Source organism: Erinaceus europaeus, chromosome 8 (genome assembly GCF_950295315.1).
Source record: "Erinaceus europaeus chromosome 8, mEriEur2.1, whole genome shotgun sequence".
NCBI lineage: Eukaryota > Metazoa > Chordata > Mammalia > Eulipotyphla > Erinaceidae > Erinaceus > Erinaceus europaeus.
The window spans coordinates 11,535,493-11,554,126 of record NC_080169.1 but is presented as its reverse complement, the minus strand read 5'-3'; the positions used below and the strand labels follow the sequence as shown (position 1 = coordinate 11,554,126).

The window sequence follows — 18,634 nt, the reverse complement described above, 5'->3', positions numbered from 1 at the left end:
AGTGATGACCAGGGTCAACCATAGTGTATGGCCAGGGTCAGGGGTCAGAGTGTGAGCAGGGTCAGAGTCAGAGTGAGAGCAGGGTCAGGGTCAGAATGTGAGCAGGGTCAGGATCAGAGTGAGAGCAGGGTCAGGGTCAGAGTGTGAGTAGGGTCAGGGTCAGAGTGAGAGCAGGGTCAGGGTCAGAGTGTGAGCAGGGTCAGAGTGTGAGCAGGGTCAGGGTCAGAGTGTGAGCAGGGTCAGAGTGTGAGCAGGGTCAGGGTCAGAGTGTGAGCAGGGTCAGAGTGTGAGCAAGGTCAGGGTCAGAGTGTGAGCAGGGTCAGAGTGTGAGCAGGGTCAGGGTCAGAGTGTGAGCAGGGTCAGGGTCAGAGTGTGAGCAGGGTCAGGGTCAGAGTGTGAACAGGGTCAGAGTGAGAGCAGGGTCACGGTCAGAGTGTGAACAGGGTCAGAATGTGAGCAGGGTCAGGGTCAGAGTGTGAGCAGGGTCAGGGTCAAAGTGTGAGCAGGGTCAGAGTGTGATCAGGGTCAAGGTCAGAGTCAGAGTTAGATTGTGAGCAGGATTAGGGTCAGAGTGTGAGCAGGGTCAGAATGTGAGCAGGGTCAGAGTGTGAGCAGGGTCAGGGTCAAAGTGTGAGCAGGGTCAGAGTGTGATCAGGGTCAAGGTCAGAGTCAGAGTTAGATTGTGAGCAGGATTAGGGTCAGAGTGTGAGCAGGGTCAGAGTGTGAACAGGGTCAGAGTCAGACTGTGAATAGGATCAGGGCTCAGTATTCAGTGACCAGGTTCTGGCATTTCTTACAGTAGTTCCTCCATGGAGAGACTGTCTTATACATAAAGGCCAATTTATCTGTGTGTGTCTGCACTGGTCACCAGGGCTCATAATTGTTCAGTGCCCATGATAGCTTAGTGTATAGCGATATACGTGATAGAAATATTCTCATGGGGTTAATTAAAACTTGGGTCCCCTCGGGTCCGCCTAGTCCAGTCTCCTCTGGTCAGCTCTGTGCAGCAGCGGTTAGAGCCAGTGCTGAGAGTGCTCACATGTAGGATGGGGATCTCGGTGGGTTCCCCTGTGTACCTGTAGATGTTCAGGCTGCTGCATTCTTGGTACTGACACTTTTCTTTCTTATCTTTTTTAAAATTTTTATTTACTTATTTTTACCACTCGAGTTACCAAAGGTCTCTGTCTCCAGGCCCACCTCCCCCCCACCCCCATAAAACCACTGTAGTTCCCCCACAATCTTAAATGTAGGCTGGCACTTTGTTCTTCACATTTGGACGCTCAGTTCTCTGTATTTCACATTTGAGCGAGCCCATTCTGTAGTTGTCCTTCACCTCCTTCCTTGCTTCACTGAGCATCATCTTCTCCAGTTCCATCCACTTTGTCCGAAAGCACACAATCTCATCTCTTTTTTTAATTGCTGAATAATACTCTGTTTCAGTATATGTCCCGTAGCGCTTTTATCTTGTCATTTGTCAAAGAGCATTTTGTTTGTTTCCAGGTTTTTTGCTCTTGTGAATAAAGGCGCTGATACTTTCTAGAAATGAAGAAACAAAGGTTGAGCATTCGTCAGCTGTGCTATCATTGTCCTGGAAGTACTGAGGGCATAAATGGGCCTGAGCCCAGCTCTCCAGACTCCAGCCCTTAGCCTGGGTCCTCAGTGATCCTCCGTTTGCCATTCCCTCCACTAGGGGTCACCCTTCCTGTGGACCCGGTGCTGGCCAAGCCTCCAAAAAGATCTTCCTGGACCCTTTGTCATTGCAATAGTCTTGCCACCTTTGTACAAATGCTATCTCTCTTGCATGCAGTCACCAGTGAGCCTGAGGCCACCTTCTTTGCCACCATCCGGTGCCAGGGAAAAAGTGGTGGTGCTGAGGGCTGAGGATCACCAATATGGTCAGGACGCTGTGCAGAGCTGGTGGTGGTGGTCTTTTGGATGGAGCTGGAGGTCATGGGATTAATGGTGGTGATTGTGGTAATGATGGTGATGATGGTAGTGGTGGTGGTAGTGGTGGCTTGGGGAAGCTGCAAGTTGAGATAAGAAGTAATTTTAGTGCTTGGAGCAGCCTAAAGTGGTAGCCATCAAGATCAATGTCGTGGCAATTTTTGGGGGGCGTGGGAGTGGGGAAGGTTCACTTTATTTCTATTTTTGTGTTATCTTTATTTATTTATTGGATGCAGATGGCCATAAATTGAGAGGAAAGGAGAGATAGAAAGGGAGCGAGACAGAGAGACACCTGCAGCCCTGCTTCACCACTCACAAAGCTTTCCCCCTACAGGTGGGGACTAGGGGCTCAAACCTGGGTCCTTGCACATTGTAACACGTGTGCTCAACCAAGTGCACCAATACCCAGTCCCAAGATTCTCTTTTATTATTTCCTAGGAGGCAACAAAGTGTTTCACGGGAGACTGAGCACCACTCTGTACATCTGGTGCCAGAGGATTGAACCGGAAGCCTCAGGCGTGCAAGTCCGGTGCCCTCCAGCTGAGATCACCCCCCCCCCCCAGGTGTTGGTGGTAATTTTGAGGTTACCTTTGAGGCTCTTGCACAGCTCAGCCTTCCCCCACCTCCAGATACCAGGAGTAGAGGAAGGATAGATGGAAGGCTGAATGGAAGGATGTCTGGGTGCAGGGTGAATGAATGGAGAGGTACATAAGAACAGGAATCAGAGTCTCTGAGCAAGGCTGTGGGCTGGAGTGAGAAGCACAGCTGTCCCAGTTGCCAGCCAGCAATCCTGAGAACAGGAGGAGGCAACTTCTCCTCACCTGACTTCCGTCAGTTTATTCTCCTTCCTGTCATCAGTGCAAACTGTGACAAGCAGAATGAGGGCCCAAGAAGTCCCTGCATATCACCTGGGTGCCCCCGCCCTGCCCCCACCCTTGCCTCAGGCTTCAAGGGATCCTCCCAGCAAAGCCTTCACACCTGCTTCTCCCCAGACCAGAACATAACTCGCAGACAAAATGTGCAGACCAGAAGTCCTTCCTCTATCTACGACTACCTCTGCAGGTGGAGAGAGGCTGGGTAAGGGGGGAACTTTTTTTTTTTTTAGTATTTTATTTATGAAATGGAAACATTGACAAGACCATGGATAAGAGAGGTGTAATTCCATACAACTCCACCCCCAGAACTCCGTATCCCGTCCCCTCCCTTGATAGCTTTCCTATTATTTATCCCTCTGTGAGTATGGGCCCAGGGTCATTATGGCGTGCAGAAGGTGGAAGGTCTGGCTTCTGTAATTGCTTCCCCTCTGAGGATGGGCGTTGACAGGTCGATCCATACTCCCAGCCTGGAGAGAGAGCTCTTATCCCCATCAGCTGTCTCTGTCCTTGACCTTCCTCCAGCCAGAACACCATTTTCACTGTTATCTGGACCCCATTAATGGGGTCACTACACATCCCCACTGACTCTTTGAAGCTTTCCAGAGAGGTTTATCTCCAGAGAGGTGTAAGAATTGTTCCAGAACCTTCCACTAGGGTGTTCTTCCCTGTTTCATCTAGTCCCCACTCATTGTGACTTCCTCCTAAAGCCAGGGTTGTCAGGGTTCCATGTGGGCCCCCCATCCACGCATGGCAACAGCAAAGCAGGTATCCCACCAAAGAGTGCCTGAACCTGCACTCGCCCCTGTCTCAGCCACTCCATTGCCCTGGGAGATGGGTCTGGGTCACAGCCCTTTCTGACAAATGCAAGGTCAGGGGTTCTGGTCCCCACACTCCAGGCCCTTGCAAGCATCTTGACTTTGGGGCTTTATTCTGAGGAGTTCTCACTCCTCTAGCCCTAGGAACTGCCCAGGGCATCTGATTGTGGTGGGGGGTGTCACACAGACCCCCCCCTACATACCAGCTCATAGCTTGTAGGCCCCTGCAGAGTGGGGCTTCCCAGAGCACCCTCCCCATAGACCTGTGGGAGATGATGGGGTGTCTCTGGTCCCTGCACTGAATTTCACACCCATACCTGGGGCATCCTACCCACTGGGGTACTCCAGGCCTCCAGCAGGGTTCACTCAGAACAGCCCACAGAGGGCCCCAAAGGTGGGCAAGACCTAGCCCAGGCTGGACCCACCTGAGCCTCTATCCTTGCTCCCTGACCACAGACAGGGATGGTGGGGGCAGCTAGCCAGAACTTCCACTTGACCTTGGTCAGAAAAAGGCCCTTCCCTGGGACCCTGGTGTCAGCCCTGGAGCCCCTGGGAGCAGGGTGGGGAGAGGTGTATTTTCTGAGAGCCCTCCAGGCCAGGTGTCTGTGACTCCATACTTCTTAGGAACGAGGGGTAGCAGCGGGCTCCCTGAGTAGTTTTTTTTAAGACCCTAAAAATAACTGCGAGAGGGGAGTCTCTGAATAGCTCTCCAAGGTGTCAGTCATTTGCCCCACGCCAAGCGGAAGCTGTTCCAAATAAGGCCTTGGCAGAGCCGGAAGCAGCACAGTCACAGCTCACAGCTCACAGCTCACAGCTACGTCACAGAAGCTACAGCTTCTCCAGAATCTTCCCTCCCACCTTCGCCAGGCTGAATGCCTCCCCACAGGGGTGGGCAGGCCTGGAGAAGCTGATAGGCAGGGATCACACAAGAAACTCTGCTGACACTATAGACCCAGGCCCACCGGAAAAGTCTGCACCGCTCCTTGCACAAACATCTGGGGCCCCATAATTCAGAATGAGGGAACCCAAGAATTCACTGACCCTAGGACTTACATTTCCATGCACGGCCTCAGGTCATTCAAATTCAGACCTGTCCCCCAAATCTTGGGGGAGATGGGGCCAGCAAAGAGCCAGCAGGGCCTCCTCAGAAGAGGGGGCTTCCTCTATGCCCTGTCCTTTGTCCCAACCCTGGTCTCCCAGTGTTGGGGGATCCTGAGTGGTGGGGGGAAGGCCGGTACAGGGGCGAGGGTGGATCCCAGCTGTCCTGTGAAGGTGGGGGCGGTGTTGCTGGGTTCAATCTGGCTCCCCTAGAGCACCATATGGGCACCCCCCTCCCACCCAGGAAAAGAGGCAGGAGGCAGCACCCTCAATTCCTTCCTGCCTGTCTGTCACCGGGAGTTCCTATGGGGAGACAGATGGTGGGTGGGGGTAGCCTGGAAGTCGGGGTTCCGGGACAACTCAACTGCCCAGATCCTCAGGGCCTTCCTTTTCTAGCTTTCCTCATCCGCCAGGTTACTGCCCACTGCTCCCTCCTATCCTTCCTGATCCCCAGCCCAGAGTCCCCATATCCCATATTTAGAGGGACAGGTGACCTTGCAAAAGGTAGCTCTGGGGTGGGGGGGGGGGTGGGTAGGAGGGGAAGTTTCAAGATAAAAAATAGAGAAGTAAGGATGTTGGGGTCAGTACCCTGAGTACTGAGTGAAATAGAGGGGGACAGAAAAGAAACAAGGACTCCCCCCCCTCCAGACTTCCTGGAGGAAGGGATGGGGGAGGAGATGGGGGGGAGCACTACGGAGCACCTGGTGAGGTGAGGTGGGGGGTGAGCTCCAGGACTCAGCGGTGAAAGCTGATGATGGTGCGAGGACCTGGCCAGGGCAGAGGACTGGGGTCCAGGCAGGGTGCCTAGGGGGTCCATCTACTAATGGGAGTCTGGAAAGTCAGATCACTGGCAGGAGAGGGAGGCTCCATTCTCAACGAAGGTGTGGGATTCTGAGGCCAGAGAGGGTTCTAGAAAGCAGGTCACCAACGCCAGTCTAGGAGAGACGAGACCGGTGGTCCAGGTCTCACTGCTGGGTCCTGGAGGACTCTCCTCTTCTCCTTCATTTCAAAACTGGAAGTCAGAGCAGGAAGGAAGACCCAGGCTGGCACTCTAACAATGTGGCCTGGCTATTTATGGTGCCCACAGGATCATGCCAGGCTGTGAAAGGCCAGGTGTTGACACGAGTCCTGCTCAGGAAGGTGACGTCACTTCATTCCGCTCACGGATTCTGTCCGGTCCCTGGGCCTCCCAGAACCTCACAAGCTGATTCCTCCCAGCACCATACCCAGGCAAACACCATCGGTCTCTGAACCAAGCTAGCCCTTACAGCTGGTGGGGGTTCCTCTCTCCAGACTCTCACCACTGCCCCCAAGTTCTTCCCATTAGCATTTTACACCAGGACTATTCAAGCTTGCTACTACTTCTTGAGTCACTGTCAGTATTTTTCTTATCTTTAGAGACCCACTTATTTCAGCTGAGCTTTCAATCATATTTGGGATAAATTGCTTATAATATTCTTTGTATTTTATTATTTTTAAATATTTTAACCTTTATTATTGGATAGAGACTGAGAGAAATCAAGAAAGGAGGGGTAGACAAGGTGGGAAAGAGACAGAGAGACACCAGCAGCCTGGATTCATCACTCATGAAGCTTTCCCCCTGCAGGTGAGGACGCAGAGGCTTGAACCTGGGTCCTTGCACACTATAATATGTGTACTTAACCAGGTGTGCCACAGCCCATCCCCCTTATAATAAATAGTGTTTTCATTTTGGACCTCTGATCGTGGATCACCTTCTTTGGACTGTGCCTTCTTTGAGTTACACCACTGGCCCCTAAACCACAGCGATTTTTAAATCTACCTCTTTTTGCGACTTCTGACTTAATCTTGGTGTCACAGAATGTAATCCATACAGGATATGCTGTGTCACATAGCAGATTACCAATTTCTAGTCGTATTTCATATTATCTTCTCGTTGCTGAATACACACTCATTTATATGGTCATTAAACTAAATTCTGACAATTTCATGGTTCAAAACTTCTACATCTTCAAATGCATTCTATCTTCTTGGCTTGCCAATAATTCAAAAGCACACAGTGAAACTCCCCACTGTGATGCAGATTTCCACTTTGTGATTTGACCAGATTTTGCTTTCCAGTTTGCATGCTCCTCTATATCTGGAACACAGGCTTTAAAATGCTAGATTTCACCGGTAAATGGAAGTTTCTTTTGAACTGACCATCTCTTTATATAATGAGTTTTAAATCTCCTGACTTAGTCTATCAGCATATTGATGTAAATACCTTACCCATCCTCTGTAAAATAGAGTTCTTATGGCTCTATTTTAAATTAAACATGTGTCTCATATAACAACATAGAATTAAACTTTAAAAATCTAATCAGAGAGGACTGGGCGGTGGCCCACCTAGTAAAACACATATGTTTCCATGTGCCAGGGCCTGGGTTCAAGCACTCAGTCTCAACCTGCAAGAGGAAAACATCCTGAATGGTAGAGAAGTGTTGAAGATGTTTCTCCCTCTACCATGGTTCTGTGTCTATAAGAAACGAAAGGAGAGAGAGAGAGAGAGAGAGAGAGAGAGAGAGAGAGGAAATATTCCACTGGGAGTATGATCACTGTGCAGGTACCATGCCCTAGGGATAATGCTGGTGGCAGTAATAATTACAATATATAACATATAATAATTATCATTATAAAAATATAATAAAAGTAATCAGAGGACTGCTGATCAAAGTATTTTTTCTGTAATTAATAATCCCTATGGACTTCTTTCTCCATTGATGTATTTTTCTATATCCATCATGATTCTATTGTCCTTTTCAAGAACCCCCCCATATGAATAATTATTGAAGTGCTTTATCTTTAATCAATCAGGAAACTATATGGACTCTTACTCTGCCTTTCCAGCTTACTTCTGAATTTCTACTAGTTATTTAACCTTAGAAGGTCTGAAAGGCATCATCACACTACCCACTCATTCTGCTAACACAAGGGCTTCAGAACTTCTTAGTCAGCTTCTTTGGCTGCCCTGGTAACACTGTCTATTACTTAAGCTCTGTTTTGCATTTCCACTAATCACATATCAGTATCAACTTAAAAAAAAAAAAAACAGGTAGTAGTGCTGAGTTCTATTTGCTTATGTGTCTAATGATTTCTGTGCTGCCCTTGTCACCTTAGATGTCACGTCATGGTCACCTCCCTCCAGCACACATCCACCCCAGTCCCTTTAAGTGGTTGATGTAAATGCCTCCATTTTTTCCTTCACGCATAAGTGAATTACTTGCATTCCTTGGCACATAAACCTCATTAGCACACACAGTGCAAGACCTTTCCCTAATGATTTGTTAATTTCGTCTTTTTTTTATCTGCAGCACCTCCCACTGAAGTACAAATACTCAAGATGAGTTAATTTGTCTTTGTTTGTGAATGTTCATGTAAAAAAAAAGATATATTTTTATACTTTTTATTTTGAAACAATTCTAGTCCTACAGAAGTGTTGCAAAGATAGTACAGAGAGGTTCTGTATACTGTTAGCAATTTTCCGTCTAATATTCATAACTGACATAATGATTCAGTTGTCAAAGTATGTATATTTTAAATTTATTTAAATTACATAGTTACAGACCTCATTTTTCTCTCACTAGTCACTTAAAAATATCTGGGTTGGGGGCAGGAGTAGATAACATAATGGTTATGCAAATAGACTCTCACGCCTGAAGCTCTGAAGTCCCAGGTTCAATCCCCTGCACCACCATAAACTAGAGCTGAGCAGTGCTCTGGTAAAAAAAAAAAAAATCTGGGTTGGGGGGCCAGGTGGTGGTGCACCTGTTTAAGTGCTCACATCATAGTGCACAAGGACCCAGGCTCAAGACTCTGGTCCCCACCTGCAGGAGGAAAGCTTCACAAGTGGTGAAGCAGGGCTGCAGGTGTCTCTGTGGCTCTTCCTCTCTGTCTCCCCCTTCCCTCTCAATTTCTCTCTCTCTCTCTATCCAGTAATAAATAAGACAAAAAAAATTTTTTAAATGACAAAAACAATCTGGGTTGCTCAATATGCATCTGATCTTTTATGTTTTCATTTTGATTTTCTTTTTTGCCTCCAGGGTTATCACTGGGGCTCTCTGTCAGCACTAGAAAGCCACTGCTTCTGGAGGCCATTATTCCATTTTTTCATAGGAGATGACCAAGTGAAATTGAGAGAGGAGGAGGAAGCTTGGGGTGGGGGGCAGAGAGAATGATAGACACCTGTAGACTTGCTTCACCGTTTGTGAAGCGACCACACCCCACCTGCAGGGATCCTTGCACTTCATACTATGTGCACTTAACCCCAGTGTGCTACCGCCCGGCCCCCTTTTCATCTTTTTTTTTTTTTGACGTGACTTATTTGTGTGGTGTGTGTGTGTGTGTGTGTGTGTGTGTGTGTGTTTGTCTTCAGGGTTATTATTGGGACTTGGTGCCTGCACTACAAATTCACTGCTCCTGGAGGCTTTTTCCCTTTTGTTGTCCTTGTTGTTTATTGTTGTTGTTGTCGTCGTTGTCATTGTTGGATAGGACAGAAATCAAGAGAGGAGGGGAAGAAAGAGAGGGGAAGAGAAAGATAGACACCTGCAGACCTGCTTCACCGCCTGTGAAGTGACCCCATGCCCCTTGCAGGTGGGGACCCGGGGGCTTGAACCGGGATCCTTATGCCAGTCCTTGCTCTTTGCACCATATGCGCTTAAACCGAAGCGCTACTGCCCGGCCCCTGCTGTGACTTATTAATAAAAATGGTGCTTTATTGTCTAACACAGGTTAGTCTGTATTAGCTTAATCATTATAAGTTATAGACAATCTACTATAAATTCCTGACATCCTCTGTAAATTTTAGCTAACCATATTGGATGTACTTAAATTTTACATTTTGTGTTCACCTTTATAGATGTGCCGTTTTTTTTTTTTTTTTATGATAGAATCTGTTCAATTTGGGGGGGGATTTTATAAATGTACAGCTCATGTCCCACTTGTCACCATCATCACAAGTTGGGCATAGGGCTACCACAACAAATCCCACCCCCCAGCCTCAACCCCTGGCAACCAGGGCCCTGCTTTTTAACTTATTGACATCTCCACCACCCAAGTGGGAAAGCCTTTGCCTTGAATTCTCTCAGTGGCGCCTTCTGTAGTTCAAAGGGTTTGATTTTCTCTTTCTCTTATGGACTGAACCTTTGGTGTCATAGTTATGACTCCTTTGCTTAAACCCGAGTCACAGAGACTTTCCTCTGTGTTTTCCTCTGAAAGAGCTCTCTCATTTTGCATTTAACTTTTAGATCCTTGCTTCATTTCGAGTTAACCTTTATACAAGATGCAAAGGTTCTAAGCACAGTTTGTTTTTTCCCCCTTCATTAGAGGATGCCTGTATTTCTGGGCTCTCTGTTCTGTCTGTTCTGTTGACCAGTTTGTGTTTTTTGACAATGCATCACTGTCTCGACATTTTATTCTTCTGTTTTCTTTTTTGTGGAATTGTTATTTTTATTCATGGCTTTGCTTCTTAGAACATAGTTTTTTAAAAATATTTATTTATTCCCTTTTGTTGCCCTTGTTTTATTGTTGTAGTTATTATTGTTGTTAGTGATATTGTCATTGTTGGATAGGACAGAGAGAAATGGAGAGCGGAGGGGAAGACAGAGGGGGAGAGAAAGATAGACACCTGCAGACCTGCTTCACCACCTGTGAAGCGACTCCCCTGCAGGTGGGGAGCTGGGGGCTCAAAAAGGATACTTGTGCTGGTCCTTGCACTTTGCACCATGTGTGCATAACCCACTACACTACCGCCCAATTCCCAGAGCGTAGGTTTAATCATCACTGACAACCTTAGACAATTTCAGCATCCTGTCATTGTGAGTGTCCTTCTGTTGGATGCCTCCCCCCGCAATGGATACTTTCTAGACTCTACATATCAAGTGATTTTGGACAGCATCCTGGACATTATGGTTATAGGGCATGAGACTCTGGTTTTGTTTCAACTCTGGAGGACTTGCAAGCAATCTGCAGAGTTCACCCATGCTGCCCACTTCACTTTCCATGGCCTGTGGTTCCTGAGTCAGTCAGTCAATGCCATTTATCTCTCTCTCTTACACAGGGTGACTGGTTGTGCATTTGAGACCTGGGCACTGGTCCACTCTAATGACCAACTGTGAAATCTATGCTCTACTTTTAGGATTGGGTCTAGTCATGTCCAGGTCAAGATGGTACAGGTTGTACTCTATTTCATGTGGCTATTTCCCTTCCTTTGAGTGATTTCCTAGCTTTACTGGCTCTTAGTCCTTCCTCCACTTCTGGCCTCTGGTTAGAAAACTGGGGTTTCAGCTTTCCTGTCTTGCAAGGATCCCATACAGGGGGGCAGGCGGTAGCACAGTGGGTTAAGTGCTCATGGCACAAGGTGCCAGGACGGGTGTAAGGATCCTGGTTCGGGCCAGAGCTCCCCACTGAAGGTGTGTGGGGGGTGCTTTGCAAGTGGCAAAGCAGGTCTGCAGGTGTCTAACTTTCTCTCCTCCTCTCTGTCTTCCCCTCCTCTCTCCATTTCTCTCTGTCCTATCCAACAACGACAGCAATAACAATAACAACAACATGATAAACAACAAGGGCAACAAAAGGGAAAAAATAGCCTCCAGGAGCAGTGGGTTCATAGTGCAGGCACAGAGCCCCAGCAATAACCCTAGAGGCAAAACAATAACAACAACAACAAAAACCCAAAACAAATATTCCATATATACCAAACCAAGTGCCAAGAAAATAGAGAAACAGCAAATCTGGGCACCCCATCTCAGGTCCCTTTCTCAGCTCCAGTGCCAGTTGACTGTGCCACTGCCTCCTCTGTGAAACCCACACATGAGTATGATTTGTTAGGTTGAGGGAGTCAGACTGCCCTACACAGTGTCTACATCATGCCTATCTCCCAGAATGCACCAGAGCTACCCATTCCCACCAGCACCGTGCATCAACCAACTTCCTAATTTTCGTCAGTCAGAAATGTGCAAAGTCTACTGATCTGCTCCGCCATGCTTATCAGGCAGTCACTTTCCTGTACATGTGAACATGGATTTGTCCTGAACTCCAGCTTTTCTGCTAGGTCTGTCCACCATCCACACTCTTCCATTTGCTGTTACTGCTTTCTAAATGTACTGTCATGACTTTGTCTTAAAATGTGGTTGAGTTTCTATAGGTTGCTGCTAGACATAATTGTGGGCTCTTATCTCCCATCATTTCAGGAGAACTTCTAGAAATACCACATGTAGCTTTCAATTCACTTATCACTTTTTCATCTCATTCCAACTCAACCTGCTGAGGTTTCCACTTGAACTCTTTTATTTTTATAGACAAGTTTGACTTGACTCTATTGCAAGTAAGTTTTGTTGTTTTTGATAACTTCTTATATTGGATCATTTTCTGGCTGCCTTTCCTCTTTAAATAGTTCGCAGGGGACTATTTTGTATGCTACAGCTGTAGGCTCTGCTACCTGAAATTCTGGGAACCTAAAATTGTTGTGCTTCCTGATGACTCACTTCCTAGGCTTTCTCTCTTCTCCTTGCTTTCTTCTCTTTTCTCTTGCCTGTGACCTTTTATCACACGCTTTCTCTCTTCTCCTGTCTGTGACCTTTTATCACAAGCTCATACATGCTTTACCTTGATATGCTTGATGCTGGGGGCTTGGGTGGGGGGGTGCCTTACCCCAGGGTGGCTTTGAGCCTGTTTCTCAGCCTGGGGGTGGTGGTCTTGCTATCCCAAGCTCTCTATACAGTCCTGTCTAGCTGCATTCACTTCCTGCCTTACAACTTAAGACACTGCCCCAGTATCAGCACCAGGGGACGCTGGCCTTTTGGGTCACTTTCTGCTCACCATTCCAGCCATCAGTTCAGAGATTTGCCTGCCTGGTTTTCAGAGTCAGTAACACCTTAGAATATATCAATTGCTTTGGTGTATTGCACCAAAGTAAAGGACTCTGGGGAGGAGGAGGGAGTGTTCAGGTCCCAGAACATGATGGAGGAGGAGAACCTAGGTGGGGGGTTAGAGTGTGATCCAGAAAACTGAGAATGTTACACATGTACCAACTACTGTATTTTACTATTGACTGTAAATCATTAATCCCTCAATAAAGGGGGGAAGAAAAACAAAAGGACAATGATAGAAAGAGAGAAAGAGAAGAAGAAAAAAGGAAAAAGGTAATATCTCCATTGTCATGTATACAAGATCTGGTTGTATCTTCATGAGAAACATCTTTAGAGAGCTTAGTATGCGTACTTCAAGGCTGGAAACTTCCATCCAAGCTTCCGTCCCCATATTCCCACCCCAAAGTTGGAGCACCCCCGCAGCCAACCCTCCTTTCTTCTTCCTCCTTCTGTTCTTGGCTCTGTGACTTCATACTCCCATCACCTCCTCTTTTCACTGGTGCTTATTCTCTAGCTGGAGCACCCTTCTCCATCCACTGCCTTCCCATTGCAGTGTAGACTGCTTCCTCGGACTTTGTGGACCTCCTCCATGCATCTGCTACACCCTGCCACCTGCTACCTACTAGCCAGCCAGATGTACTGGCAACCAGCTGTGTCCTCTTGCCTGTGTGCTTAGCTCCCTCTTTACAGAAGAGAGGCTCAAGCTGGAGACAGGAGGAGGAGGAGAAGGAGGAAGGGGCCAAGGTTGAGAGCAGGGAAGTGCCGGGGCTCAAGGAGGAGTCAAGTGGCTGGTTGGAGACTCCAGGGAGGAAGTGTCCCAAGTGGGTAAAGGGCGAGGGTCAAGGTACGGATGGTATCCTGAGGTTCTGCTTATTACTTATGGAGCCAGTGCCAGTGAGTGGCTCATTTGTTCATGCTGGTGAAATGAAACACCCATGGGGTGCTAGGGATGTTGGTGCCAGTGCCCCCCAGGTCTTGGGGGATTTTTTTTTTTTTTAGTCTGGAGCATTGGCCTGTCTGGACCTTGCTGGGGGAGAGCCTGAGAAGCTAGAAGGAACTCTGTCACATTTAATAGAAATTCTCTACAACAATGATCCCAGCAAGTCAGGGAGCCTGGCTCAGCTGTTCATGATCACGTAGTGGGTCAGCTCTGTGAAGTCTTCCAGGAAGTTCCAGTAGAATCTGCGACTCCTGGAGTCTTTATCTTCCTTGAGGCTCTCGAAGTCTGTGGCACAGACCCAGGATCTGACTGTGGTCACTTGGACCAAGCTGACTAGGAAGGGGGTGGGCTGGGTGGCAACTGCAGTGCTGAAGGTCCCAGGACTGAGGAGTGGGGACATGACCCTGCCCTGGGGTTCCCTGATGGCGAGTTTATAGCCATGCTTAGGGGGATTCTACTGTAGGAGGGGTGTCCTAAAAGTATTTCACAGGGGCCCAGGGCCCTATCCTGGGACCTCAAGTGGGCAGACTTTGTCTCCTTGTGGTGATCATGATTCTGTCTTAGAACAGGTCTCAAGAAAGATGATGAGTCCTTGCAAGAAGCTGGTTATGGGACAAATGCAAAGCTTACTGGGCAGAGTGGTAGTGGCCAGTGTCTGGAGAGAAAGCAAGCCTCTCTCCAGATCGCGGGTGCAGGGCAGGGCAGGGCCCCTGGGCTTACATTTCCCAAGGAACTTCATATCATTCTTCTTTAAGTAGAAGCAGAGGTCTGTGAAGTAATCCTGCAGCAAGCCCCCTGGACAAGATGGAAGGGTGGCACTGAGCTGGTGCAATGTGCACATGTGTGTGTTTGGGGAGGGGGAGGGAAGCCCTGGTGGGCAGACTTGCCATGAACAGGATCACTGCCTGGCTGATGAAAGCCATGCTATCTACCCTCAGGAATGGTGCCAAAGCCTGTCTGGAGCTGACCCCAGGGCAGATAAGCAATGGCCCAGTACAGGGAGAAGAGTCCAGCTGGCATGCTCTAGGAGGCCACAGGCAGCACCTACCAATAAATTTCATGGCTATGAACTTCAGGTTTGGGTCGTGGCTCTCCAGATACCTTACAGCCTGCATGAGAAACTTGTGGTAGTTGCCGAAGTTGCTCTCCACCTGCGGAAGGGAGAAAAGAATGTGGTCATGGCTGAGCTCTCTGCCCTCTGTTCTGCTTTTCCTTGAGGGAATCTTGGGGCCAAGGTGGTGGCATACCCAGCTGATCACACAGTTATCACGTGCAAGGGCCCAAGTTCAAGACTCCCAGTCCCTCTCTGTTCCAGGATTAGTAAAGCAGTGTTGCAAGGAAAAAATGGCCACCAGAAATACAGACACTGAGCCCCAGCTACAACCCTTTAAACAAAATTAAAACAGAAAATTGCAGGTGGAGGGGCTGGGTGGTGGCTCACCTGGTTAAAAGCACATGTTACAATGTGCAAGGTGCTGGGTTTGAACTCCCAGTCCCTACCTGCAGGGGGAAAGCTTTGCACGTGGTAAAGCACTGTTGTGGGTATATCTGTTTCTCTCCCTCTTTGTCACCCTCTTCCCTCTCGATTTCTGGCTGTCTTTATACCAATAAATAAGTAAAAATAATACAAAATTAAAAAAAAATATTTTTAAAGGAAAGTCTCATTATCTAAAGCACTTATTCAAAGGGCGCTGCAGTCTCAAATAACCAATAAAAGAAAACGATGCTACTAAACAAAGTACAGTGCCGGCGAAATAGCTTGAAGACACTTGGATAGTACACTGCTTTGCCATGTGTGAGACCCAAGTTCAAGCCCTGCCCCTACCACGTTGAAGAAGTTTTGGTGTGTGGTCTCTTTCACCGTCTCTCTACCTCTCTGTCTCTGTCTTTCAAAAGTGCACCGTAATCTTACTTTTTAAGAGAGTTCTTTATTGAGAGGGTGGGAACACAGAACTTAGTGAACTTAAAAATAATTTAATAAAATGAGGAAATAGGGGGCTGTGCAGTGGCGTGCTCAGTTGAGAGAACACAGTACCACCCACAAGGACCCAGGTTCAAGCCCCCAGATCCTCACCAACAGAGGGGAAGCTTCACAAATAGTGAAGCAGATCTGCAGGTGTCTTTCTCTCTATATTATCTCCCCTCACCCTTCTCAGCTTCTCTCTGTCCTATCCAGTAGAAAAATAGGAAAAAGAAAAAAGAAAAAAGAAAAGAAAAAACTATGGCCACCAAGAACAGTGGACTCCTAGCATTGACACCGAGTCCCAGTAATAACCCTAATGACAATTTAAAAAGTATAGAAAGAGGGAATAGTGGCCTGATCTGTGTATGGGAGTGGGAGCAGACAGTGGCTAGGGAGATGCTGGCAGAGTCATCTGTCTCTTGTCTCATCTCAGTGGGACTTGTGTTGACAATCTGGACTTCTCTGGACTCATAGCTTCTTCCTTAACTCTTCTCCAAAGACTTCCAGAAGCTACCTCTGCCTCTCCTGGCCTCGCCTAGCTACTGTCCCACCCACAGCCTTAGCAACGGGTCCAAGGCCAGGGAGAAGCAAACAGAGGCAGGGATGAGGAGCAGCTGGCCCCTGAATTGGGATTGGCCCCCTCTTTGCTTTGCTTTTCCCGTTAGGCATATACTCTGAGCCTGAGGGGCTTGTGGCTACTATCTCCAATGGGGCAGAGCTCATCCAGGACAAAACTGCCTTGGATGGGAGGGGATGTGGAGAGAGAGGGGCACAGCCCAAAGTCTCATTTCAACTGCTGGGTCTTGCTGTTTGGTGAAGCTTTCCCATCTGCCTCAGCCAGACTGAACTTGTTTTTCTGACACTCTGTTGTGCAAATATGTTGCCTTGTCCCTGAGCCTCTGTATTCTGCACCCCCTGCCCCCCATGTTCATGCCCAGGCTGTGTCCTCTTACTCCTGCTGCATGGACACTCCTCCTCGACTACCCAGTCCTGTATGATGCCCTCCAGTGCACGTTCTCCCTGGGGAGCCCCCTGCTAACTGCCTCCCAGAGCTGCCTTTCTCCTTATGTCACCTTCCTCCTCCCTCCCTCCTTCCCACCTTCTTTCTGTAGGTCTCAGACCCAGACCACATGCTGGTCTTCCCACCTAGTCTCATGACAGCTGGGAATGCCAAGTCCTTAGATTCTGGACTTAATGGGAATTTTTTCATGGGTGTGATCCTCAAAAAGCAACCTTTCTCCTGCTCCAAGCAAGGAGAGGCCAGCAGAAGCACCACGGTGGCCCACTCCCAGATCTCAAGTTCGCTCAAATACTGGTTGGGCGCTCTTATGCTGTCTTCCTCTTGAAGACACCACGTTGCCCTGCATGCTAACAGGTCTGCTGCAACTTTTCTTTTCTTTTCTGCTTTTTTTTTTTTTTGTCACTGGGCTTTACCACTCTGTTCTGACTTCTTCAAATAAAGAGAAAGAGCTAGAGACAGTAAGGAGTAGGGAAAGACAACACAGCACCAAATCTTCCTCTTGGGTTGCATGCATGGCAAAGCAGGTGCACTGTTCAGATGAGCTATTTTTTTAATGGCCTGGTTCTGGAATATTCTACTATGGCCAGAAGAGAAGATAAATACTTAAAGAAACCAAATCCAGGGACACTGCTCACAAAGGGGAAGGGAGTTAAGTAGAAGGGCAACTAGTAGCCAAGTCCTAGCGATGTGAATGTCACAATGATGACAACAATGATAATGACAATTGCTTGAGAGTCTGAACAAAATCACCACAGGCCATAGGGGCTGAATTCATAGCCTGAATCATGACTTCCCCCCTTTTCCCAATATGCTATATCTCTAACCCCCAGGAATTAACAACTGTCTCGGGAGAGAGGGCTTTTAAAGAGGGGGATTTAGCTAAATAAGATTCCTTGGGTGGGGCCTGACCCAACATGACTAAAAGGCGTTTTGGACCCAGAGACGCCATGCACAGAACACTGTGTGGAATCAGGGTGATGCTGCCACAGTGGGGTGGGAAGTGAGGGGTTGTCAGTAGCAGCCAGAAGGAAAACTGGACACCTCAGAGCCAGTAGCTCTGCCCACACCTTCATCTATATTCCCAGCCTCCAGGAAGAGGCAAGGAACTCTCTGTATCAAAGAGCAAGGAAGCATTTAAATTATGAACATTGTGTTTCCTCAAGCCATAAGTTTTGAAAATAAAATACTGGCGTGGGTTTGCTCCCTGCTGGGGAGTCAGGAGAGAACAAAGACAGAGTTGGGTGTGAACCCCTCAGCCCTGGGGACAGGGGCTCAAGGGCCTGTGTGGCCCAGGAGAGACCAGCAGGGAGAGGGCCTACAGCTTGGTCCCTGTGAAGTAAGAGGCCAGGGAGCTGCCTTAACATACTCATGAGGATGACCTCATCCATGTGTCACAACTGCTCTAACATGCCAGGTTTTTAAGAGGCCTTCACCAAGTCTGCAGGGTGAGTTGGGGCATCAGAAGCTTGGGGTGGTGTAACATAGAGAGAGTTACGCAAGACCAGGCACCAAAGGGCTAAGTCACAAGCTGGGAAGAAGTAGCTGCAAATCAAGCCACTGGCCAAGGACCCATCCAGGCCACGTGGAGGGTTTCTGGCCTTCGTATCTTCCTAAGCAAAGACAAAGGAACCCCCCTCCCTACACACACACACACACACACACACACACACACACACACACACACCACTCTCCCAGCATCCCCTGGGCAAACTGATGTCTTTCTGAGTCCCTTGGCTTAAACAGCCCCTGGTCCTCCCCCACCTGTGTTCTCAAGAAGTTTCTGCCATCTCCTGGCATGGCATCCAGTCTGCATGCCGCCACCTCCAGGATACCCTCCCTGACAGCCGCTGCCCAAGGCAACCTTGCTCTAATCTCTCACTGTCCTTACTACCATATGCTCCTGTAGACAGTGTTTTTTCTTCCTCTGCATTCTAGCCTTTTCATCTTTCTGCAGGAGGTAAGTAGCAGAAAAGACACTAAGGAGCACAGCAAATCTCTGCCTTTTATGCCCACACCCTGAGACTTGAGGAAGCCAGAAGCCTGCAAGGGTCTCACAGACTAGGGGTGGGAGTGAGGGCCAAGACTGGAGAGGGCC

General features: G+C 48.2%; 1 protein-coding gene across 1 annotated transcript in view; it reads right to left on the bottom strand.

The window, feature by feature from the left end:
• Window positions 1–13,663: 13,663 nt before the first annotated feature.
• LOC103124604 (maestro heat-like repeat family member 5) overlaps window positions 13,664–18,634 on the bottom strand; it is a 32,144-nt gene continuing 27,173 nt past the window's right edge. The window contains exons 25-27 of the mRNA XM_060195912.1: window positions 14,604–14,706; window positions 14,276–14,350; window positions 13,664–13,840 (exon numbers count right to left, since the gene is read on the bottom strand). Of these exons, the coding sequence (XP_060051895.1) occupies window positions 13,734–13,840; window positions 14,276–14,350; window positions 14,604–14,706 (285 nt within the window). The 3' untranslated portion in view covers window positions 13,664–13,733. The remainder of the gene's footprint in view (window positions 13,841–14,275; window positions 14,351–14,603; window positions 14,707–18,634) is intronic.